This window comes from Orcinus orca, chromosome 3 (assembly GCF_937001465.1).
Source record: "Orcinus orca chromosome 3, mOrcOrc1.1, whole genome shotgun sequence".
NCBI lineage: Eukaryota > Metazoa > Chordata > Mammalia > Artiodactyla > Delphinidae > Orcinus > Orcinus orca.
Window position 1 is genome coordinate 51,144,686 of NC_064561.1, and position 25,354 is coordinate 51,170,039.

The 25,354-nt window shown below is 42.0% G+C and overlaps 1 protein-coding gene across 8 annotated transcripts in view; it reads left to right on the plus strand.

The window, feature by feature from the left end:
* Positions 1-25,354, plus strand: part of EBF1 (EBF transcription factor 1) — a 394,973-nt gene that overhangs the window by 259,834 nt on the left and 109,785 nt on the right. For 4 of the 8 annotated variants that reach the window (XM_033407906.2, XM_012537168.3, XM_033407907.2 and 1 more), the window contains exon 8: positions 9,066-9,207. In XM_033407906.2, the coding sequence (XP_033263797.1) occupies positions 9,066-9,207 (142 nt within the window). The remainder of the gene's footprint in view (positions 1-9,065; positions 9,208-25,354) is intronic. The other 4 variants (XM_033407908.2, XM_033407909.2, XM_033407910.2 and 1 more) reach the window with 1 other exon arrangement.

Below are 25,354 nucleotides of genomic sequence, written 5' to 3' on the forward strand. Positions count from 1 at the left end.
TTTTTAATCTCTTGGACCTCAGTTTTCCAAGCTGTAAAAGGAGGCATTGGACAAATTTGCAGTATCATAACTACTAAGGACTCCTTTTGTGATTTTCTTCTACAGATGTCTTGTGGTGACATATTTTTCAACGTAATTGCATTTATTGAGTAAGAATCACACTCTCTATTTTAAAATTAGTCAAGGTGATGTGAAACTGCCAATTTAGAGCTTCTCATGTGCATGAGATAACCGTGTTTCCACATAGAACTGTTATGATCCCATATCAATAAAGGAAGGTAACTGAATATTTTGGTATGCATCCTTACTATAGATGAATTTAGGATGCCCTCTCTGAAATGTTGTCCCCAGTACAACATTTGAAAACTTGTAGTTGGAAGCCACTAGATTGGCTGACCTCTTGGGTCCCTTGTGGCTTGTTGGAGGAGACTATAAAGAGTAGTTCCGTAGACAGGTTGGATGTAGAATGTGGGCTGTGTGAAGTAGAGGGTAGAATTTTGATCAGTAGACTTTATTTTGTAGAGCAGTTTTAGGTTTACAGAAAAATGAGGGGAAAGTACAGAGAGATCACAAATACTCCCTTAATACCCCCTCTCCAGTTTCCCTTATTATTAACACCTTGCATTAGTGTGATACATGTGTTACAATTGATGTGTCAATATTGATATACAATATTGTTAATTATCAATTAACATCCATAGTTTACACTAGGACCCACTATGATGTACATTCTTTGGGTTTATACAAACTCATGATGTTATGTATCTACCATTACAGTATCATATAGAATGGTTTCATTCCCTACCCAGCCCCCAAATCCTCTGTGCTCTACCTATTCATCTCTCCCTCCCTCTTCCCAAACTCCAGGCAACCACTGATCTTTTTACTATCTCCATAGTTTTCCCTTTTCCAAAATGTCATATCGTTGGAATCATACAGTATATAGTCTTTACAGGTTGGCTATTTTCATTTAGCAATTTGCATTTAAGGTTCCTTCATGTCTTTTTGTTCCTTGGTAGCTCATTCCTTTTTTTAAAAATTTTATTATTTTTTATACATTTTTATTGGAGTATAATTGATTTACGATGTTGTGTTAGTTTCTGCTGTACAACAAAGTGAATCAGCTATATGTATACACATATCCCCATATCCCCTCCCTCTTGAGCCTCCCTCCCACCCTCCCTATCCCACCCCTCTATGTCTCACAAAATACCAAGCTAATCTCCCTGTGCTGTGCGGCTGCTTCCCACTAGCTATCTATTTTACATTTGGTAGTGTGTTTATGTCAGTGCTACACTCTTACTTTGTCCCAGCCTCCCGTTCCCGCCCCGTGTCCTCAAATCCATTCTCTACATCTGCATCTTTATTCCTGCCCTGCCACTGGGTCCATAAGTACCATTTTTCTAGATTCCACATGTATGCATTAATATACGGTATTTGTTTTCCTCTTTCTGACTTACTTCACTCTGTATGACAGACTCTAGGTCCATCCACCTCACTACAAATGACTCAATTTTGTTCCTTTTTACAACTGAGTAATATTCCATTATATATATGTGCCATATCTTCGTTATCCATTCATCTGTTGAGGGACATTTAGGTTGCTTCCACGTCATGGCTACTGTAAATAGTGCTGCGATGAACACTGTGGTACATGTATCTTTTTGAGTTATGGTATATGCCCAGTAGTGGATTTGCTGGGTCATATGGTAGTTCTATTTTCAGTTTTTTAAGGAATCTGAATACTGTTCTCCATAGTGGCTGTATCAATTTACATTCCCACCAACAGTGCAGGAGGGTTCCCTTTTCTCCACACTGTCTCCAGCATTTATTGTTTCTAGATTTTTTGATGATGGCCATTCTGACTGGTGTGAGGTGATACTTCAGTGTAGTTTTGATTTGCATTTCTCTAATGATTAGTAACGTTGAGCATCTTTTCATGTGTTTGTCGGCAATCTGTATGTCTTCTTTGGAGAAGTGTCTATTCAGGTCTTCTGCCCATTTTTGGATTGGGTTGTTTGTCTTTTTGATATTGAGCTTCATGAGCTGCTTGTATATTTTGGAGATTAATCCTTTGTCAGTTGCTTCATTTGCAAATATTTTCTCCCATTCCATAAGTTGACTTTTTGTCTTGTTTATGGTTTCCTTGCTGTGCAAAAGCTTTTAAGTTCCATTAGGTCCCATTTGTTTATTTTTGTTTTTATTTCCATTTCTCTAGGAGGTGGGTCAAAAAGGATCTTGCTGTGATTTATGTCATAGAGTGTTCTGCCTATGTTTTCCTCTAAGAGTTTTATAGTGTTTGGCCTTACATTTAGGTCTTTAATCCATTTTGAGTTTATTTTTGTGTATGGTGTTAGGAAGTGTTCTAATTTCATTCTTTTACATGTAGCTGTCCAGTTTTCCCAGCACCACTTGTTGAAGAGGCTGTCTTTTCTCCATTGTATATTCTTGCCTCCTTTGTCAAAGATAAGGTGACCATATGTGTGTGGGTTTATCTCTGAGCTTTCTATTCTGTTGCATTGATCTATATTTCTGTTTATGTGCCAGTACCATACTGTTTTGGCTACTGTAGCTTTGTAGTATAGTCTGAAATCAGGGAGCCTGATTCCTCCAGCTCCATTTTTCTTTCTCAAAGTTGCTTTGGCTATTCGGGGTCTTTTGTGTTTCCATAGAAATTGTAGAATTTTTTGCTCTAGTTCTGTGCAAAATGCCATTGGTAATTTGATAGGGATTGCATTGAGTCTGTAGATTGCTTTGGGTAGTATAAGCTCATTTCTTTTTTTTTGCTGCATCATCCTCCATTCTATGGATTACCAGTTTGTTTATCCGTTTACCTATTGAAGGACATTCTGGTTGCTGATGCCTTTTATTTAGTCAAATTTTTGTTATGGATATAATCATAGATTCACATGCAGTTGTTCAAAATTATACAGAGGGATCCTGTGTATCCTTTACTCAGTCTACCCTTATAGTAATATTTTACAAAACTATTGGGCAATATTACATTGTACCGTACAGTATTCATACAGGATATAAACATTGATACAGTCCATCCATGTTATTCATATGTCACTAGTTTTACTTGTACTCATCTGTGTATGTATGCTTTTAGTGCTATAAAATTTTATCATGTGTAGGTCTGTGTATCTATCACCACAGTCAAGATATTGGATATTTCTGTCCGCACAAGGATCCCCCCTGTTGTCCTTCTATAGTAGCCCCATCCACCTTCCCTCTGTCCCTAATCCCTGGCAACCACTACTTTGTTCATTTCTAAACTTTTGCTATTTCAAGAATAAATAAATAGAATCATGCAGTGTACTAGTTTGCTATGATTGCTGTGACAAAATACCACAGACCAGGTGGCATAAAAACAGGAATGTATTTTCTCAAAGTTCTAGAGGCTGGAAGTCCCAGCTCAAGGTGTCAGCAGGTTTGGTTTCCTCTGAGGCCTTTCCTTGGCTTGCAGATGGCCACCTTCTCACTGTGTCCTCACATGGTCTTTCCTCTTTGCATGAACACCTTGTGTGCCCAAAGTTCCTCTTCTTATAAGGACACCAATCAGATTAGATTAAGTCTCACCCGAACAGCCTCATTTTAACTTAATTACCCCTTCAAAGGCCCTGTCTCCAAATACAGTCACATTCTGAGGTTCTGGGATTAGGACTTCAACGTATGAATTTTGTGGGAGACAAAATTCAGCCCATAATATGCAGTATGTAGCCTTTTGTTATTGGCTTTTTCACTTGACCTAATTATCAGGAGATTCATCCAGATGTATCAGCTTGTTCCTTTTTATTGTCGAGTATTATTCCATGGAATGTTGCTTAATGCCTTTTCATTTCATGTATTTCTGGTCAGTGCATTTCATGCCTCATTATTAAGGGCTCTGAATTAATGCAAACATAGAATAAGCTAAACCCCGAGGTAAGGAAGCCATGTAATAGACCAACTTTAGCACTAATTTCCTTACACTGAATTATCATATATTAGCATTGAAAATCAAGATTTATAATTTTTAAATCATTATTCAAAATTAAGTTGCTAAAGTGGTTATATTTTAGAGGTACTGCCTACCAAAATATTCTAAATTTAAACAGTGAAAATATTTTTATGATTTAATTTTCCCCCAGCGCTGTATTTGTTCTAGAAATATTTGAAGACACAGATTTCAACTCTTTTTGTTGCTTCTGTCCTAACCCCTTCTTCCACATGAGCTGCTACTTTTGTTAATGTGATCTGCCACTCATGACTGAATTTAGCTGCTTGTGTCTTTCTGAAAATCTGCTCATGAGACAGAGATCATGCTTCATGAATCTGAGATAATATAGTTGGGACATACAAAGTCTCCGGCTTGATAGGAAGGGAAGAGGGACAACCTAAGGAATGATAGCAAAGAAATAATTACCAATAAGAAAACTCTCAGAGAACCCCTCATTCAAATGAAGTATTGGGGAAACTAGACTGCATTGATAAGATGCAGAAAATGTATGGACTGTTTTCAAAGCTGTAAGGTTTTATTTCATTTCAAGCCTAGAATGTAAAACGCCAATAGGAAGATGGTTTATAGAGAGCAAAATTACATAAACCATTGAAACTTGCAATTCACAAGAGGTCTAAATTATATAATTATGTATCATGAGCACGAAGGTCTTTAAATTTGTAAGATTTCAGTGTTAAACTGATAGAGCAGTGAATGTAGAAGAAATAATTTCTGCAGCCTTGTATTTAAAATAAGTTTATAGACTCTTGAACTTTTTGACGAGATCACCAACAAAGCAACAACTATGCTACCACTGCTAACATTTGCTCTATAAGAACTGGAAACCATGCTAACCACTTTAAATAATATAAGCCTCACAGTAACCTTATGAGTTAGGTACTATTATCATTTCCATTTGAGAGTCAGGGACACTGGGGCTTAGAGAGGTTAAGTTAAGCTGGCCAAAGACAACATCAGCTAGGAAAGATAGAGAGTAAAAAGTCATAAATTTTGTGTTGAATTTTTTCTAATTCTAAATAGATGGGGGTAGATAGTAAGAGTAATAACCTTCAGGGAATTTAGATCCAGGATATAACAGAGAAAATTTCTGAACCACTGATATGAGCCAAGAAGTCAGAAACTTCATTGTAAAATCCCCGAAGTCTGTGGGTACCTGTGGACTTCCCTTCACCCTTTTTATCCCCTCACCTGGAGGGTTGGTTGCAAACAGAAGATACCAGGGAACACACTGGGTATTCATCAGCACATCTCTGGATTGCTATACTAAAAAGCCATGCCCCTCCCCCAAATAGAAATTTACTTCCAAAAAATACAGGGATAAAAATATATATGTATACGACCCTAAACATGTCCACCTGGCTTAATACTTATTTCAGGAGGAATAAATTGGGCATCCTCATGAATAAGTTGGAACAATTTATTTCAAAACCATTCTATAGGGCTTCCCTGGTGACGCAGTGGTTGAGAGTCCACCTGCCAATGCAGGGGACACGGGTTTGTGTCCCAGTCCGGGAGGATCCCACATGCCACGGAGCGGCTGGGCCTGTGAGCCATGGCCGTTGAGCCTGCGCATCCAGAGCCTGTGCTCCGCAACGGGAGAAGCCACAACAGTGAGAGGCCCGCGTACCGCAAAAAAACCCCACAAAAAACCATTCTATAGCAGCACTGTCCAGTAGAATATTCTGCAATGTTCTATAACTGCCCTATTATAGTGGCGTCCAGCCACATGCAGCTACTGACCACTTGAAATGTGGCTATGGAAACTTGGGAACAATGGAATTTTAAATTTTACTTAATTTAAAATTAAACAGCCACATGTGTGATTACTGTATTAGTGCAGTTCTAGAGAGTAAAGTTTTAATTATAACAGATATCATAAAATTCTAAATATACCTGTTCCTCATCTTACCCTGGGTCAGGGGAGTGAGGAAGGAGGTTGAAAGGGAAGGGGTGGTTGAGTCCAAGTGTAAAATCATTTTCCATGTTTATCTGTCTCAAATTCAAGCTGGGTTTTGTTGACACAATTTGGGAAGGTGGAAGATTTGGCAGGTCCATCTGTCCCTTTGCCTGCATGAATGTGTCAGCACCTCATTAATCTTGTGTTTAAACTGTAAAGGCCCTTTTCCCTCCTACTATAGGCTTATTTTTAAAGGACTTTTCAGTGCTCCCTTTGCATCTCACCATTAGATTTTTTTTTTTATTTACAAGTTGCTCTGTGGACTAATTGCAGCATTTATTTTATTTAACTATATCCTGATCATTTCCAAATTGGAATGAGAGAAATTTTTTCAGGGTAGGGAAGTTAAAATGTGTTGTGTTATGAGTTTTTGAGAAACATAATAGGTGTTTATTTTCTGGAAATTAAAGGCATGAGGGTTCTCTGTATCATCTTTCTCCAATTGTAACTGGTCTTTCAATGAAATGATCTTACTGCACATGTGGTCTTGGTGATCCTTCTCTTACCAAGAAAATAAAAGCATATAGGGTGTAGTTTTCTTTTTTTTTTTCTTAACCGTCTCGATATTTTTGTTCAATGTAGGAATTAGATGACAGGGTCTTTAAATGATACTGAATATTTTAAGCCTGTAGCACTCAGTCTTACAGGTGCACAGTGGATTGTCATTGCCTTTTTTTTTTCTTAAGACAGACATCTAGAATAACCACTTTCTGTATTTCCTGACACTGTGAACAGATACCGTTTGTCATTCCTTTTATAGTTTCTTCAGCTAACGACTCCAGTGACCACTCATTTGTGGTCTTGCAGTAAATCAAAATTTCTCTGAAAGACCCAGCTCTGTTACATAATTGTAAATGCCCCACGAAGTCATCTTCTTAGCTAAAAAGAAAAGTGAGTTTCCGTTGCTTTAAATAATATGGACTCTGCCACCACTCATAGTACTTTTTGAAAATAAAAGAATAGAGAACTTTCTTCTCCTCTCCCTCCTCCTCCTCCTCCTCTTCCTTCTTCTTCTAAATTAACCTACAATTGATGAGACATACACAGAAACTTCAGGCTGTCACATCTGGTTGATCAATCATGAAGAAAGAGAAAAACCACTTTGCAAACTGCTGCTTCAAACTTGCTGCATCCTTCCATGAATGACTTGCCCTGGCTGGAATTTTGGGTTTCACAATGACTAAAGAGAATACCCTGAGTCCCTGAATGGACTCTTCTTAATTGTTTACTTTGCATTTTAACAAAATAGAGATAAAAAATAAAATCAGGCGAGGCTCCAAGTCCTGGTTGGGGGGGGGGGTCAAGGTGAAGACCCTGAGGGAGGGTGGAGGGGATCCCACAGAAGCCCTCCCCAGCAGTCATCCCTGGGAGACCCCACGGCAGGATGACCACAGTGTTGCTTCATGGGTCTGAGAAATACTAGAGCCTTGATAAAAGGAGCAGGGCCTTGGGTCCGCAGAGGGGAGGGCCCGAAGGAAAACAACAACAACAAAAAATTTGGTTGCCATCTTGAAGGCAAGGGGGAAGGAAATCCGCCATATTTTGCCAGGATGCCTTTAGGTCAAAGAGGGGACAGTGGAACTTTTAAGTATGGCAACCATTGGTGGATTGGGGGCAGGGTGCTCTGCCAGGCAGGGCTTATGGTTCCCAGGCCTAGCATTTTCCCCTCTGCCCAACTCAGGTGATGAAATCGTAGCATTGCTCAAGGCTCTAGAAGTCAGGGTCCCCTTTCCCCAACTTGGAGAAAAGTCTTCCTCAGAAACTGGGGCCTCAGTATGTGCCAATCCTTGTAAAACGTTTCACCTCTTCGGGGGCTTAGGCGTCTCAAAACCAAGAGCAATTAAAGCACGAGTCTTTCCAAGCAACCAGGGAATTGAGCAAAAATAAATCAGAAAACCTCAGCCTTGGCTCTGGAGGTTCGCCTCATTATAAGAGCAGATCTATTAGCCCTCTTGCCATTGTCTTTCATTTCTCAAGTGAGGTGATTCTAATTAAATTAATCTGCATGTCAATCTATCGGTGATCAATCAAAGAGCCTGAGGTCCCCCCTGTGCTGCAGGGTGCTTGCGGCTGACAGGGGCTGATAATGGAGGAAGAAATAAACTGTGGAGCAAAGTTAATTAGTCAACATAATAGGTGGATTAAACGGGAGCCGGCTGATTGCTGTTTCCCATGTCAGAGCATGAGGTGGGTGCTGAAGCTGCAATTACAGACAATTATTATATTTGGTTGTAAGAGGTTGCATGAATAAACATATCTCTGTGGGGTTGGGTTTTAATCCTCTTACCCATTTAATATAAGGAGAACTGTAGGTCATTTTGTCTCAGTGTTTTAGTCAAAGTTCTCTGAGAAAACACCTTTGCCTCTGTCCTTTCCGGCAAACTCCGTTCAGTCAGTTTATGAGACCGCCACAGTAGCTGAATGTACCTTGGGCCAGGGCTATCTTTTTTTCTTTTTTTTTGGCTTTGAAACACAGCTCTAAGTCCCTTGATTAGCGTGGATTTTGGGGTGGTGGTGGTGGTAGTGATGGTGGTGAGGGGGGCTTTGGTCTGATGTCTGATTAACTAAACTAATGTGGTAAGAAAAAAAGTACAAGAAACCCCAAAAAGACACCCAGGAGAGAAAGCTTCATCCCAGCTCTCACTGAAACCTCTCTTTTTCATTTCTCTATCCCCTTAACCCTGACGCAGTGCTGGGGGGAAGAAATATTTTAAAGATTCAAAAGAGTTTTATTTGCATGATCAACTGTGATATCTGCTTCAGTGTCTAAACTGAAGGGCAATTTAGGTGAAACACAACCACCCTTGTGTAAAAAAAATATGCTAATAAAGATCTTCCTGTTAAAATTATGGTTAACAGTGTACCTTCTGCTGTATAACTATAAACTGTGCAATTTTACTTAAAACTGCATCAAAAGCGTTCCATGCCAAAGACCCACTCATCAATAGCTCCTCTTGTTAGACTCGTACAGCATAAGCACCAGTTATTATGTGAAATAGCTATGCAATTTTCTTCAGCTCCCAGCTGTTATTTATTTAACTTGAGTTTATTACCCTCCATGCTTTTATATTAAAATGTTCCTTCATTTCTCTCTTCTGTCTCCAGGTCGTGGTGTCTACGACAGTCAATGTGGATGGCCATGTCCTGGCAGTCTCTGATAATATGTTTGTCCATAATAACTCCAAGCATGGGCGGAGGGCTCGGAGGCTTGACCCCTCGGAAGGTACGCCCTCTTATCTGGAACATGGTAGGCGAATCATTTTCATTGGTTGGCATTGCTACTTTAACTGTGCATTTATTTGGTTTCTTTCTTACAACTCCACCACATGCTCTACCCCTTTTCAAATTTCAAATGTCCTGTTGAACAATATTGATGCTGAGTATTTAAAGACAGGAGGATGTCTTTGAGGGCCAGCCTTTCTTGTTGCATAGCTCCCTACCCTGGAAATGGCTGATACATCCTTCCTTCAGGTTGAAAGACAGAGGGAGACTGGACCCCTGCTTTATTTTAAGCTCCCACTTGATTAAAAAATAATGAAAGGCCAAAACAGGGCAACAAAAATCATGATATATTTTAAGTTTATGGTTGACCTGGTTGTATAATGAACTTCACTGTCTTTACAGTCCTGCTGGTGTAGCTCTGTGACTACACACTTAACTTCTTTTGGAGATAAGGTCTGAAGTCTAGGTTGGAGGTGTTTTCTGAATATAAAGTCCAAACTAAATGTCCCTCCCATGCCCTGTGCACACCCCTACCCTCATTACCACATGATACAGTCTGCTTTATGTAGGTAGAATTTGGTGGGGAGAAATCACATTTGTCTTGATTTTATGGCTAATGAGTTGTACCCTTGAGTGGACTGGAGGAAATCAGGCAAAAATTTGAACCAAGGAAAGTAAATGCCACTCAAAGGAACTATAGGCTGGATTTAGCATATGTCCAAATGTTTCTGTGCTGCATGTATATATAATGTATCCCTCTGTTCATCCATCCATCCATCCATCCATCCATCCATCCATCCATCCATCCATCCACCCACCCACCCACCCAGGACAGTGACTGAGACTCTACTGGATATCAATCAACATGGTAGATTTTCTCCAGTCTCCTCAAATTAAACTCTTAACTCATTTCCCCACTTCACTTTCCAGTTTGCTAGGTCATCCAGATTCTTTTAAAAACACTATCACACAAACTACCACCCGATTGTCTGACTTTTTGATGGGCCATGAGCTGTCTGTGATATAGTTCATAAGGTAGAAAACTCCTTTCCCTGTCAGCGTCCCAATTTAATAAACACACCACTGTCATCATTTTGCCTGATTTTTTCCCCTGCAGTTAAGGAATACACAAAACTGTACTTTTTTATTAGTTAGCCAGGTGTAACACTCGTAGAAGGGATTCTTTACCAATCCAGTGTTACAGTCTTCTTAAAATAAACCAGCGTATTCCAAAAGCTACTTCTTTATGGTTTCATTAGTGCTGAGATGTATGGATATTACTTTTTGCAGGAGGCCATTTGGAACACCTGCTCATGATTACATTCCTAGTTCCATTTCTGTACTTAAAATTATTCTAATCCTCACTTTACAGTAATGTTGCCTTTTAATACCCTTGGAGTCACTTCAGGCATTGTATGATTAGAGATACTTAGGTGAAAGGAAGAAGGAAAAAATAGGTAAATACTCAGTCGGTACAATTTGGACAGCACTAGCTTAAAAGCTAAAGTCTTGTTTTCGACTATGACTGGTTAGTTACTGTCGTCTCTGGGAACAGACTTGACTGTCATTTTGGTATCTAACAGTCATGGATTCACAGTTTCAAAATGTGCTCCAAGTGCAGACCACATCCAGCTCCCATGCCTGCCCTTGGGAAGGTCGTTGGAGAGCACACGATGCCTTGTAAATCATCCCTCCACCAAAAAAAAGAATCCCAACACAAACCAGTAAAAAACAACCAGCTAGCCAGGACGCCTCTAGGGCTTGGCGGTCAGGAACATTATTTGACATCATGATGTGGAGGAAAAAGAGCCTTGAAATAGGAGCTGGGAAACCAAATTCAGGTCTGAGCTTCATTTCTGGCCTTTGTGTGACCTTGGACAAGTCGACTTACCTTTTGGGATCCTTAGTTTCCTTCTTGGCAAAATGAAAGGGATGATCTGTAGGGGTAAAAAAAAAAAAAAAATGTGTGCCTTGGGTGGGGGCAGGTCACGTGCACGGGGGAAGTGGGCTGGGTGGAGACTGCGGAAGAAGGACAAGTTCATGCTCTGCCGACCCCAGCCCCAGGCAGTTGTCACCCAGGGCAGGGAGAGCCGGGTGGGGTCAGATGCTCCAGTTTGACCAGAAGTAAAACTCTCCTATTTTTTAATTGCTGGTAACTAATTACAAATGTTTTAGCCCCTGAAGGGAGGAACAGGGGGGAAAGTCACTTAGGTAGAAGACAGCCACAGGCTCACATTTGGAGATCTCTGCATCAGAACGTCGCTAACCTGCCTCCCAGCTCAAATATTCTCCCTTCTAGGTGAACATATTAATATTTCAGCTGGGCTAGCATTTCATTCTAAGTTTTTTTTTTTTCGTTGTTTTAATTGGGGTAATGATTAGAATACAGTTTGTCCTAGGTGTACACAATCTGGTTCATTCGTACATCATATATATCTATTCACGTACAGATCCTTTTCCCATGTAAAAGATTACAGAGTGTTCCGTAGACCTCCCTTGCTATGTGCTCGGGCTTTCTGATATATGTACTTAATCTGTATTTGTATAGGTATGGTAAATCTAATCTTAATTTATCCATTGCCACCACCTTTCCTTTTAGATTCGCATAATTTGTAAAAAAAAAAAAAACAAAAAACAACAACAAACTATTCTAAGTTTTAAAGACAACATTTTATTCCTCTGCTGCAGGTGACCAGTCCACAAATGGCCACGTTCTTCTTAGCGTGTCACTCAAGAAAATGATGACATTTCACTGTTTATTTACGGTTAACCATCACTGGGGACTTGGGTGTGTCCTGTCTCCTTCAGCTAGGGGGCCTCCCTCTCACCAAAACCTGACTTCACTTCTATCCAGAAGAATAAAAAGGCAGACACTTTGAGGTTCTCAGTAATGACAATAATGTGGAAATCTGCTTCTCTGCAGAATGAATCAACCAACCACACATAACCACCCACTCATTTAGACGCTTCCCGCTGATACATAAATATCTACTCAGCAGAGAGTGACTATGGGCTCTTCATTGGTGATGTGTGGGAGTGGACTTAGATGCTAGTTTGCATCAATTTGGGGGCATGGTAATGCTTCATCTTGCCATTGAAGAATGCCCTGTTTAAGACTCACAGAGCCATGGCCCTCCTCGGCCACTCCCACCTCCACCCCACCTCACACAGCTGCCCCACAGCGAGACTGTGCGCAGTATTTTCACCTCCTAGGTGACCTGTAGGAGTCTTGTTTTTCCCTCCTTCTGGGCTCTGTACCAACTCATTTACAGGTAGCCTGAATTATTTTGAGCCATTCTGCACATCTCTGTTTGTCTTGGGCTTGTCAGAAGGTTGGAGGAAAGTTCTCTTCCACGGCTCATCTTTTTGCATATAAGAGAAATAGTGACCACGTGTTACATTCACGCCTTCTCCCCTGTGTGAACCATGGACTCACAGACCTCTGTGCTCGGATAACTGTCCCTGTATTTCAAGTAGGAGAGTTGACAAAGGTGGATTTATTTCACAGACTCTGGTGTGGTCCAGAGAGGGTGAATCCTGGCACACTGGATCTCGTGGTGACTGTCCTCCCTCCTATTTTTTTCTTCATTCATAAATACTGAGATTTCCTTTGGCTAGATATTTATGAGCGAGTTTAGGCCAGTGAGGTTTTTCTGTTTAAGCAACAGCTTTGTAGAAGATGTACAGTTGTGGGGAGAAGCAGCCTCAGAAGCTAACTGCTCTCAGGATTGTGATTTTTGGAAAAGCATAGGCTTGGGATCAGAGCCGCTGAGCTGACCCCATGGGCGGTAAATGCACAGCTCTGGCCTGTGTGCCCCTCCCACGCCTTCCCCATCACTTGGGCAGACTGTGGGGCCTGTGTGCTGGGGATCTTCAGAGGGCCTGCGGAGTGTACTATCGCTGCTCTTCTGAGTTTCAGGTTGTGTTGACCTGAATGTAAGGCCTACCGTGGCGTCAGTTTCTCTCTTTTTTTTTCCCCCGTGGCAAGAAGTGGTGCCCTCAAAAGCTGTAGTGCAGGGACCCTGTCAGCTTGCATGCGCTAACACTTTATTATCCAATGATCTAATATGCAACAAGGCAAAGTGCTGCTGCTCATCATTCTGACATAGAATGCTGGGAGAAGTGACTAAATTACTTTCTGGACCATTAGCGCTAGCAGCTATGGTGAACTCACCAGCAGCATTTATGCAAATGCCTGTGAATACACTACTGGCTTTGTTAGGGAGCTGGCTGACAAGCAGTTTAAATGCTCATTTTATTTTAGGGGACATCTTTTTTTTTTGGCGTGCATGTGTTTTTCTCCCTCCCTCCCTCCGCTCTCTTCCCTTGCTGCACTGTTGGGGGACTTGCCTTCTCCGGGATCATTGGGCAAATCTGAGCGGGTCGGGCGCCTGGCCAACACCCTTTCTGGGAGTGGGGTTAAGGCCCTGATCTGCTGTTCTTCAGATCAAGGTGTTTTTTTTAATTGTTATGAATTTGTACAAACCTTCATATTTATTTGAAAAATCAGTAGGACTGTATTAATCAAGAATTTTTATTTTATTTTATTTATTTTTTTGAGAAACAGTTTGAACTTTTTTTTTTTTAAAATTGGGGTAAAATTTCTTTACAATGTTGTGTTAGTTTCTGCTGTACAGTGAAGTGAATCAGCTATGTGTATACCTATATCCCCTCCCTCTTGGACCTCCCTCCTCCCCTTTCCCCCTCCATCTAGGTCATCACAGAGTTTTGAGAAGATGAACATTTTACTGTTCATGAGTTCTGACCTGAGGACTTAGTTTCCTGGCTCAAGCATAGATGTTTTAAAACACCTCGCTTTTTAAAATGGAAAGCGATTGAAATTTAGCTTTGTGAGCATCAGATACGAATGAATTAAATTTCCCTTCACAGTAATTACAGAGATTGACATGTGAAGTATAATGGTGCCAGGATCCCAAAATAAAGCAGAAGTGGAGTTTGGTCAAACTGAAAATCCTTTGTAGAATAAAGAGTGGTGTTAGACTTGCTGGGCCTATCTCCTTGCTGTAAGTACAGCAGTAAAGAAAGAATCAGATTTTCCCCACCACCAGTCAGTTCTGACCTTTCCATTGTAGTGGCCCCTTCCAGCTGCCCCTGACAATATGGTGTTATTCTTGCTCTTTAGCATTTGACCTTCTTTAATCCTTTTGCTCCAGACAAGCAGTTTTTGCTGCTGTTGGTTGCCCCTGGGTATCCGGCCCCATTGACTCCCAGCTGCACTTAAATTTGTTGTTTTCTGGACATGTGGAGAAAGACAGTTCAGGCTTGGGGAGATTACTCCAAATTGAGAGACAGCATGGAGCTTCCAAAGAAACAAGAGACTCCCTCTCCTCCCTTCTTTGTAATGAGGCCCTAAGAAGTGGCTAGTAAGTGTCCGTTGGATCTAATAGGACGAGGATCGGCTGTCTGACTGGAGAGCTGGGTCCAGTCCTGACTCTGCCGTTAACTAGCTCTGTGACTCTGGGAAGGTCCCTTTGCTTCTCTGGCCTCAATTTTTGTATGTTTTCTCAGAGCTGGGTGGGGCCGTCTCTAGACCTTTTAGCATGCACTATTTTTTGGTGCTCTGGACTGAAGCCATTGACGCGTGCCTTTGCTCATCTGATACCTCCTGAGGTGCCTTTGGAGAAACAGGTTTTCAGGAGAACAGAGAAATCCACTGGCTGTTTCTAGTGTAGCCCTCTCTTAGGTGTCAGTAAGAGATCATTCTTATGTCATGTCAGTAATGGATCATTCCTTCCTCCATTCCTTCATACTAAGCATCTATTACATGCCAGACGGGGAGCTAGGTGCTGCAGGAGCCCAGGTAGATACAGTGCCTGTCTTCACAAAATTATGATGTAAATAGAGAAGAAAGACGCTAAACACAACTTAGAACTAACTCATCAGACTTGTGTATAAAAGGGGGACCGTAGGGCTTCCCTGGTGGCGCAGTGGTTGAGAATCTGCCTGCCAATGCAGGGGACACAGGTTTGAGCCCTGGTCTGGCAAGATCCCACATGCCGCGGAGCAACTGGGCCCGTGAGCCACAACTACTGAGCCTGTGCGTCTGGAGCCTGTGCTCCGCAACAAGAGAGGCCGCAATAATGAGAGGCCCGCGCACTACGATGAAGAGTGGCCCCCGCTTGCCACAACTGGAGAAAGCCCTCTCACAGAAGCGAAGACCCAACACAGCCATAAATAAATAAATAAGTAAATAAATAAATAAAAGGGGGACCGTAAAAGGAGTGAGGAGAAGTGAGGTGTCAGGAAAGACTTCTTTGAGGAAATCTCATTTATGCCAAAACCTAAGAGATGAGTAAGTTTTCCCCTGACAAGGGGACAGAAACAAATTTCCAGGCAGATGGAATAGCATGTGCAAAGACTGTTTTGCTTAGGTGAGTTCAAGGAACCAGAAGCAGCCTGTGATGGTTCCTGTTGCTCTGGCCACTGAGAGTGACAGGAGACAAGGCTGGGGAAGCTGCTGAGGGTCAGATCACGCAGGCCTGTGTGGATGCTCAGGCCGTGGTCAGAGACAGTTGTGAAATGTCACTTCTGGGGGCCACGCAAGCCTTTTAAGAGCTCAGTGTCAATTACATGGACTCCTAGTGTGTCGTAAAAGCCCAGGGCAAGATTGCTCTGAGTGGCTTATAACCTTGCGCTTCCCTGCCAGCCTTTGGAAGCTCATGATGGAGATGGCTGTGCCTTGGAGCTGTCCCCCTGATCACTTCTCATTCTATTAATAGTGCATGTGTTCAAAATAAGAAGAAAGTCCAACATTTGGAGAGTTCTTTTTCCAGATGGTTTTGGCTTATTAATTTTCTTTTTTCATAAGTAGCTAAGAAATTTACTTTCTGAACCTGTAGAGTCTTACCTGGACAAGTGAAAATAAACTAAACAACAAAGAGAATCATGCTGTCCCAAGTCTCTCGCTCCCCTCCGACTGTGGTCAGTGACTGAACACACAGCTCACGCTGAGTGAAGAGCCACTGAAGTACAAACGGTCATCTAACACACGCTTCATATTCCAGAGAAGGAAACAGACCTGGAGAGAGCGTGTCACCTGCTTATGCTCACATTGCTAGTTTCCGTCCAAATCCATTTAGAGCTCTTTGCTCTTGCCCATGGTATGCTGGCTGGCAAGTATGGATTTTAGGAGTTGCACAGATGTCAGAGGGCATGGGGTCCATCCCTGATGGCTTTCCAGTTCCGGCTGGCCTAGGCTTGCACAGGTCTCTCTGCGATTCTGGGGATCATGAGAATAATGTCTGTAAAATCTCACCAACTTCCTGACAGAAATGCAATGCACCTTCAAAACACAAGGGCAGAGGATGAATGCTCAGAGCTTTGCATTTGGACAATGGCCCTTTATAGGACTGGTGTTGGTGCAGAACTCCAGCCAGCCCCACTTAGGTAAGAGCATTTTGGTGAAGGGTCTCGTTTAGCAGAAAAATACGGATGTCATCTTTTGTTACTGAGGGTGGCATGTTACATCTTATCAATTGATTTTCCTACTTGAAAAAGCAAGACAGACGCAAGAACAGAACATTAGGGTTAAGAATATCCAGATGTGTCATAAAATAGAGGAAGGAGGCCCCAGATTTTCAAGCATCAAATCAGGCCTTTTTCTTTGAGCAGCGGGGAAGGTGTCTTTTGTCTTCCCTTGCAATAGAAAGGACCCGGCAAGAAGTCAAGATAATGAACAAGGATGTAAGTGAAGACTGATTTTCAAAGTATCCCTTGAGTAATCCATAAAGCAGGTAACACCAGAAATCCTAACACTGGGGATTTGGTAGCCAGCAAGCTCTTGGCATCAGGCAGATTAAAGAGTTCATGAGCCACAGGTCACTGCTAAGCAGGTGATCTACTTTATCTTTATTTGAATATGACACCAGCAACAGCATTGCCGACAAAGGAGAAACAGTGCTCAGACTTTGCTGCCCTGCTTAATAGTGACCATGCCAGGGAGTAATATGTATTCTTTTTCTTCTTATTATTACTGTTGTTGATATTTGGGGACTATTATCAGCTCACATTTTTGGAGCATTTACTGTGTGCCAGCACTGTGGTAATCATTTTATTTATATCATGTCATCAAATCCTCCAACAAGTCTTATAAGCTATAACAGTTATTATCCTCATTTGACAGGTGGGAAAACTGGGATTTAGAGGGATTAATAACTTACCCAAAGGCACAATTAGAGTTGAAACTGGGAGTCAACCCCAGGTCTACCTAACCACAGAGCTCTGTGGAATAGTGGCACTAACTATAATGACACAAACACTCATTGAGTCCTGACTGTATTGTGCACATAGTGCTGTGGGCACCCTGCTGTAAAGATGAGGAAAATGAGACTAAAGAGATGTTAAGTAACTCGCCCAGAGTTGCACAGCAAATAAGTAGTAGATCTAGGATTCAAACCCAGAGAGCCCAACTTCAGAGTCTGTACTTTATAGACTACTTGCTCTATACATTATGCTGGTATTCTTTGCATCTCTTATCCTACTGTTCTTATTTTTCCTCGATACAAGTGAGGCAGTTTTGCTGGTATCTTAAACAGACCTTTCAAAAGTTAGCCCAGATATATCTTTTTTTGTTTCTCATGGGCATATTGTATAAGTTTACCTTAGAGTTCATTTCCCTTCAACAGCCTACTTTTCTCATGGCTGTAGTCAAATAAAGAAAATGCTGGTTTTATTTGCTGACTGGTATGTTTTCCGTGGGGCTGGCAAGATAAGAGGGAGACTTGTAATATTTTATTTATTTACAAGGATGTTCTAATTCATCTAGAAGTGGTTTGCTGACCATATGGACTCCCTGGCATGCATACAAGGTAGAGAAAAAGGAGACCAGGAGAAAGTGTGAGATTTTGAGTTAGATGACAGTTAGGGTACTAACAGTCTCCTTGTTAGGGCACTGAAGGGTTACTAAACCTCATGCCACAGGGACCATGGGAAACGGAGATGGATTCGGGGAGGCAGTTTTCTTCTATGAATTTCTTGAGAAACCTGTGAATTGTGGGAAACTTCCAGTATTTGGTATTTTGTGTGACCTAATAAATGACTGAACCACACCTAACTTATTTTAATAAGCACACAGTGTCAGGGGAGGGGGTGGGGTGACAGAATGGTGCTTTCTTACTATGTTTTGGACCGAAATGACAGAACTTTTTTTTAAGCCTAATTTTTTGTTTTTTATTTGGTTACAAAAGCATCATAATTCCAATCGTGTTTATCTGCATAATTGATTGTTTCAAGCCAAGGGCCTCTTCCTAATTACTTTCTACTTACTTGAGAATATGAAAGGATTCAAGTGATGTGAATATGCAGATGAGAGCGTCTATGTACTGGTCATAAATCTTATTAAGATGAGATATTTAGGGGCACTGACCAGGAGTGGGTTTGAAACATTTCTTTGTTTGAACATTTTCATTCACGCATGCAGAAATATATGAAAACAGAGCACTGTCCCTACTTTGCCACGTGACCTCCACTATGTACTTTGATTTCTTTGGGCCTCAGTTTCCTCATCTATTAAGTGGGGCTGGGGACAGGGAGCTTGATGAGCCCTTTAAGCCCTGATGATTTGTTGTTTGAGCCCAGCTGATCTCCTGAGCTGCTATACACACACTGCTTTGGTGAGTGACCACCAACATACCAAGGTAATGTTCACTCCACAGGACAGGTCTGAGACCAACTTCCTTTTGCCTTGGGCATTTCTGCAGGAGACTGACAGTGAGTTCCAGGAGGCCTGGAAAAACCACACGGTGTGGCATACACAGCCACTTGTGCCTTAGGTAGCTCTCACCCGGCGTTGTTCTCTCTGAATTCCTTCAGCTGATATGGTGTAGTGTTGAATTCGCTTGGTTCACTGGTTAGCAGTGAGCTTTTTTACTAGGTTTCCCATGCAGTTAGGTGATAGAGAAAAAAATCATTCAAAAAAGTTTTTAAAAACAGTTATGTCTATCTTAATGCATAAGCAAAAATCAAAAAAACAAAGCACTCCCAGGTTGTGGTCTCACAGCTATTCTTTTTTTTTTTTAACGTCCTTATTGGACTATAATTGCTTTACAATGGTGTGTTAGTTTCTGCTGTATAACAAAGTGAATCAGCTATACATATACATATATCCCCATATCCCTCCCTCTTGCGTCTCCCTCCCACCCTCCCTATCCCACCCCTCTAGGTGGTCACAAAGCACGGAGCTGATCTCCCTCACAGCTATTCTTGCTGAGGGCAAGATTGAATTTAAAGAAAAAGTATAAAGAAAAAGTAAGTCAATGTAAACAAAAATAGCAACTATAATGTTAATTAAGTCATAGAGTAAGTGGTAGAGGATGGAGCAAAATCAGGACTGAAGCTTGGGAAACACTGTTTTGGAGGGCTTAGGGGTTGGGAGAAGTAATACTTTTCTCACGTCACCAGGAAACAGTATAGGACCCTGGGAAACACTTTTTTTTTTATGAGTCAAATATTGTTTTTTAATAGAAAACCTTTTTAGCTCAGTTTACCATGAGAATAGACTTAATGTCCTCACAGGATTTTGAAAATCAAAATGTCTCCCAAGCTGTTACCTCTGTTTTTATTTTTAAACAAGTAGTGTCTGCATGTCGGAAAGCAGAAATTAGTGTGGAAAGGAGGATTTGAGTCAAGGGAGAGCATCAGCCAGGGTCCACCCAGGCAGCGCATTATGATAATATATACGGAACCAGCTGGACGCTGAGCAAAGCTGACATTGTGTTGTCAGGGGCAGAATCGCCCATCAATTTCCAAGATAGGATTTGAGTTCAAATGACAGAAAGAGCAGCAACTGTGTTGAAACCGATGCATGGGGGAGGGGCGGGGCAGGCAGGAACCAGCCAAGCCTAAAGACAGGAAGTGCTGGTACCTCCGGAACGGGGGTGGCTCTGTTTTCTCATCTGGCTGCTACCCTTCCTTCTAACCTTAACATCTGTCAGCAAGATCCACCTGGGCCCTTGCATGATTAGAGCCCAGTGCAGGGGGAGCTTACTGGTGCTAATTTTAACCCCCATGAGAATGGAGTGCCTGCTGCTAGAAGGGGGGACCAGAGCAGCTTAGGAAACCCGATTCCACAGAGCCACTGCCTTATCCAGTGAGGAAGCCCAGTGTGGGTGTAGTGGCAGTTAATAACCACTGGAAGATGTCTCAACTTTTTTTAAGCTAGTCTGTTTAATGCCTTAATATGTTAACAACTCTGATGATTCTTCTTTAGTTCGCTGGCTTATTCGTTCAGCATTCAGTCACTCAGCTACTTACATTTATTTACTCACTGCCTACTCTATTAGACAATAGAGATGCAGAGATGAACAAGGCAGCCACAATAGTTGACATTATGAGGTATACAGTCACGTGCGTGTGCATATTTATGTGTTGATATGAAGCAAATGATTGCACGTAGAATTACTTAAATTGAAATAATGGTAAGCACTCTACAGGAGAAATACAGACTGCTAAGGGAGCTTTAAACAAGGGAACTCAGCCAAGTCTGAAGAATCAAGGACACTTAAAATTTAAAATAAGAAGGAAGGAGTAGCATTTCGTCAAGCAAGGAGGAAAGAGCAATTTAGGCAGAGGGGAAAGCATATCCAAAATTCCACATGGGAACAAAATATTAGAAGCTTAGGGGAAGAGTAAGCTGGGACAAAGCGAGAGAGAGGCATGGACATATACACACTACCAAAGGTAAAATAGATAGCTAGTGGGAAGCAGCCGCATAGCACAGGGAGATGAGCTCAGTGCTTTGTGACCACCTAGAGGGGTGGCATAGGGAGGGTGGGAGGGAGGGAGACTCAAGAGGGAAGAGATATGGGGACATATGTATATGTATAACTGATTCACTTTGTTATAAAGCAGAAACTGACATACCATTGTAAAGCAATTATACTCTAATAAAGATGTTAAAAGAAAAAAAAAAAGAAGCAGCAGCTTAGGGGAGACCCAAATGGGAAAGTGGCTTAGGTCTTAGATCCATTTTTGAGAAAATAAATTTGGAAATTTCCCATAGGTTGCTTTCTCTTTGACCTGGAGAAGTGGGTCCAATGTATTTTCACAATCACAGGCTAACAGACCTCTTTGCCCAGTAAAATGCTAACTTTTAGACCAGTGTTTCGAGTGATGGTGATTCTGCCGTTACGATAGCAGCCTTTGAGCGTTTACTAACATCACGTTTAATGCTGAGCACTTTATATCATCTCTTTTAATGCTCTTAACCACCATAGGAGGGCACTACTATTACTCTCTCCATTTAGCAAATGAGGGACCCTGAAGCCATCTTTCAAAAATTTGGTTGTGGCCAAAAAGAAAAAAAAGAGTCAGATTTTTGTATCTGCAGCATTTGGACATCCAAGTAGCTGATGCAGTCGGCCATCACCACTGTTCTTTCCCACTCTTTAGTCATTGCTGATTCCCTCACGTTGGACTTCAGAGGTGGAGAGAAATTCTCCTGCCATTTGATCATGTAATATAATTCCTGCTTCAATTGAAGCAAATTGACGACGTTACTCAAAGGCAAATTGAAAAGCCAGATCTGTGCTAAATCCCCAGGGTACGTTAGTTGGCATGTGCAGTGATATATGGGAAGGTGCTTTTCTGGGTTAAGATAAAAAAATCCTGGTATCATGTCACGCTATCAGGCACCCCATCTCAACCACTCTGTGCCAGCCCTGCAACTTGAAATACTCAGTGGACAGAAATGAAACTTTATAGAAATTAGGTGATCATCATCTTTATCAGATGAATATGATGCCATCAGCATGATTCTAGCGTCCTCAGAAAAAAAAGAGATTTACCTGGAGAGGAGCAAGGGAAAGTCTAAGGCATGGATTGTAGGGCTTTTCTGCCAGCCTGCCTTGGGCAAGTTGGCTAGGAGATGACCTAGTAATTAAAATCCTGCTTAAACGTATGCTGCTGGTCAGTCATAATGAAGGCACCAACATGGGAAACCAGACGGTAACCAGAGAAGGAAAAGAAAAGTGAAACACAAAAGTAACACTGTCGAGACTGTGGGGCGCAGAAATAGAACTGAATTGGCCGAATACTTATCTGACCACTAAGCATGAAAGTGGAACCCACGTATTAATATATTTTTACCCCAATCTGTGCAATTAATATTTTATGTGTGAACATACGCTCCTGTGTTACTGGCTTATTTAACTGACAGTTGCAATCAGCAGGACGCCAGTTGTTCAAACCCACATTCTTCCCCCCTAGTTCGGGAGCGACGTACAGCAGGAGAACATGGGAAATAGAGGCAGAGACAGCGCCAGGTTTGGGGCTTCTTCTCAACACATCAGTTTCTTTCATCCACCTTGGGGCACAGCAATAAAAATGTCAGAAGACATACAAATAGCAGTAGACTCTGGCTGTTATTTGGAAGAATGATTAAAATTAATGTGGTTGGTACAAATCGAGAACTCTCTTTTATTCTTTGGCTACTTCTCTTTTGAGCGCAGTTGGGAAGGCAGCAGGCTGAGCAGGTCCTATGCGCTGGTTTGGAAGCAGATGCTTTTAGGTGTGTTATGTGTGGGGCTGTGGGGGAGGGAAATGAGTGCCAGAGAGGTTCCAGAGTGGTTTGTCATTTCCTAGTAGAGCAGGAAAACAGAGTTTGGGTCATTCTTTTTTTTTAAATTTATTTAGTTTTGGCTGCGTTGGGTGTTCGTTGCTGTGCGCGGGCTTTCTCTAGTTGCGGTGAACGGGGGCTACTCTTCGCTGCGGTGCGCGGGCCCCTCACTGCGGTGGCCTCTCTCATTGCGGGGCACAGGCTCTAGGCGCGCGGGCCCAGCAGCTGTGGCTCGTGGGCCCCAGAGTGCAGGCTCAGTAGTTGTGGCACATGGGCTCGGTTGCTCCACGGCATGTGGGATCTTCCTGGACCAGGGCTCGAACCCGTGTCCCCTGGTTTGGGAGGTAGATTCCCAACCACTGCGCCACCAGGGAAGTCCATGGGTCATTCTTTGCTAAAATATTCTGGCTGAATCACCACGCCAGCTGTGCTCTTCCAGTAACTGTTATGTGCAACAAATCTTTAAAGTCAGACCTCAGATTCCTCTACCTTTCAACTTTGGCAGAAACCTAGAAACTCTTCTTGGTTTGGTTAGCTAAAGCCTGTGGAATCCAATCCTTGTTGCTCAAAAAAAAAAAAAAAAAAAAACGACAAGTTGGGGAAAATGTTATTAAGTTACTGTTTTAGGATAACCTATTTAATCAGTAAACTTTTATTATTTTCTTTATATGTGCAAAATTCTATAATGAACACCACTGAGATGGATAATGTCCAAGTTGAAAATGAAAGTTAAGGGGAACTGCCCTACAGTTTAAAGATGTAAGTTCTCACAGTGCTGCTATCACTTATATTTGATGTTCGGACTCTTGACCATGGGTTTAGCAGCCCAACTTAACAGCAGTAGGAAAGCTTCTAAGCCTCAAAGTCTGGCAGTATTTTCAGTGTTCCTGTGTTTAAATTGGCACTTGTGGTATTATATTAGGATGCCATTTTTTTGAACTTGGAAACAGAAGAAGGTAAAGAGAGATTTTACTATAATTCATACGTGGGGCTGAGTCTTAGGGGGAAAATAACTTTACTTGGAAATCGAGTAGTAATATTCTGTAAAGTTAATAAATATCCACCCTCTATCTTGGGAATAAGGAATTTCACAACTAAGATTTTATGGGACTTTGGCTGTGTTTACATGGTCGAAGTTTAGCGAAACTGAGCAGAAATTTCAGATAAATACCAAAATTGAAGGGTAGTTTGGGTATTTTAAAGATCTGACTTTATCAACCAATATGGATTCTCAAAGTTTCAAGTTCAAGTGAGTCTCCAAGATTCAGTTACCTCATTTGTAAAGTGGAATTTAAAATAACATCTCCTTGCCCACCACTTGGGGTTGATATTAATTGTGATAATTATGGGCAACCCCTTTGAAAACATAACAGTGCTAGTTAATTGTCAGGTATTGGTTAAGTGCAGAGCACTGACCATCCAGTTTGTGAATGAATGAGGTCCCTGCCTTCAAGGGATGTGTTGATAGTTGGGTTGTTTTGCATATATGTATATATACACATGCCCAGCTGTATACACACACACACACACACACACACACACACACATCTTTTTGTATACAAAGATAAAAGTTCAAGAAAAAGTGAAGTAAGTGACAAATGAAGGAGTTCACTGAAGTTTTCAGTGTTTTGTAGACTGGGATAGAAACAGCTTCCCACAAAAGACCAGCCTTTCAGCAAAGTACTATTTGGGTGGAAGTGAGTGGTATAACCTCCTTGAAAAGAAATGGTGGAAACGTGCAAAGCGTGTTTGGAGACTGTATTTGGAGAGTCCGCCGTCATCATCTTTATTTTCTTCTTCCCGACCTTCCTCCTCCTCCTCCTCTGGCAACTCCTCCCCACCTTCCTTCTGTCTCACATTTATTCATTTCTTCTCTGTGCTGAGCTCTGTAAATTTAGGTGAACTCATTTAAACCTCACAATAACCTCATGAGGGGGGTTCTCTTTAAGTATTATCCCCAATTAGAGTGGTAGAAACTGAGACATAAGAAAAGTAAAGTAGGGGCTTCCCTGGTGGCGCAGTGGTTAAGAATCTGCCTGCCAGTGCAGGGGACACGGGTTCGAGCCCAGGTCCGGGAAGATCCCACATGCTGCGGAGCAACTAAGCCCGTGCGCCACAACTACTGAGCCTGCGCTCCAGAGCCCGGGAGCCACAACTACTGAAGCCCGCGTGCCTAGAGCCCGTGCTCTGCGACAAGAGAAGCCACCGCAATGAGAAGTCCGCGCACTGCAACGAAGAGTAGCCCCCACTTGCCACAACTAGAGAAAGCCTGCCCACAGCAACAAAGACCCAACACAGCCAAAAATAAATAAATTAATTATAAAAAAAGAAAAGAAAAGAAAAGTGAAGTAAGTTGCCCAGCCTGGTAAGTGGAGAAGCTGGAATGTGAGCTGAGACCTCCTGAATCCAGAACCAGTGGTCCCAAGTGCTGCTGAGCCCTTCTTCCAGTTTGGGATAGGTGGAGGGTGAGGTTGGAAGGGGCGAATCAGCCAGACTTGTAAGGGTGGACTTGATCCTGTAGGCTAAGGGGAAACGACAGAAAGCTTCTGAGCAGGGCAGTATTGTTTTGAAAGTGGGCATCAGAGGCAGGTTAATCTGG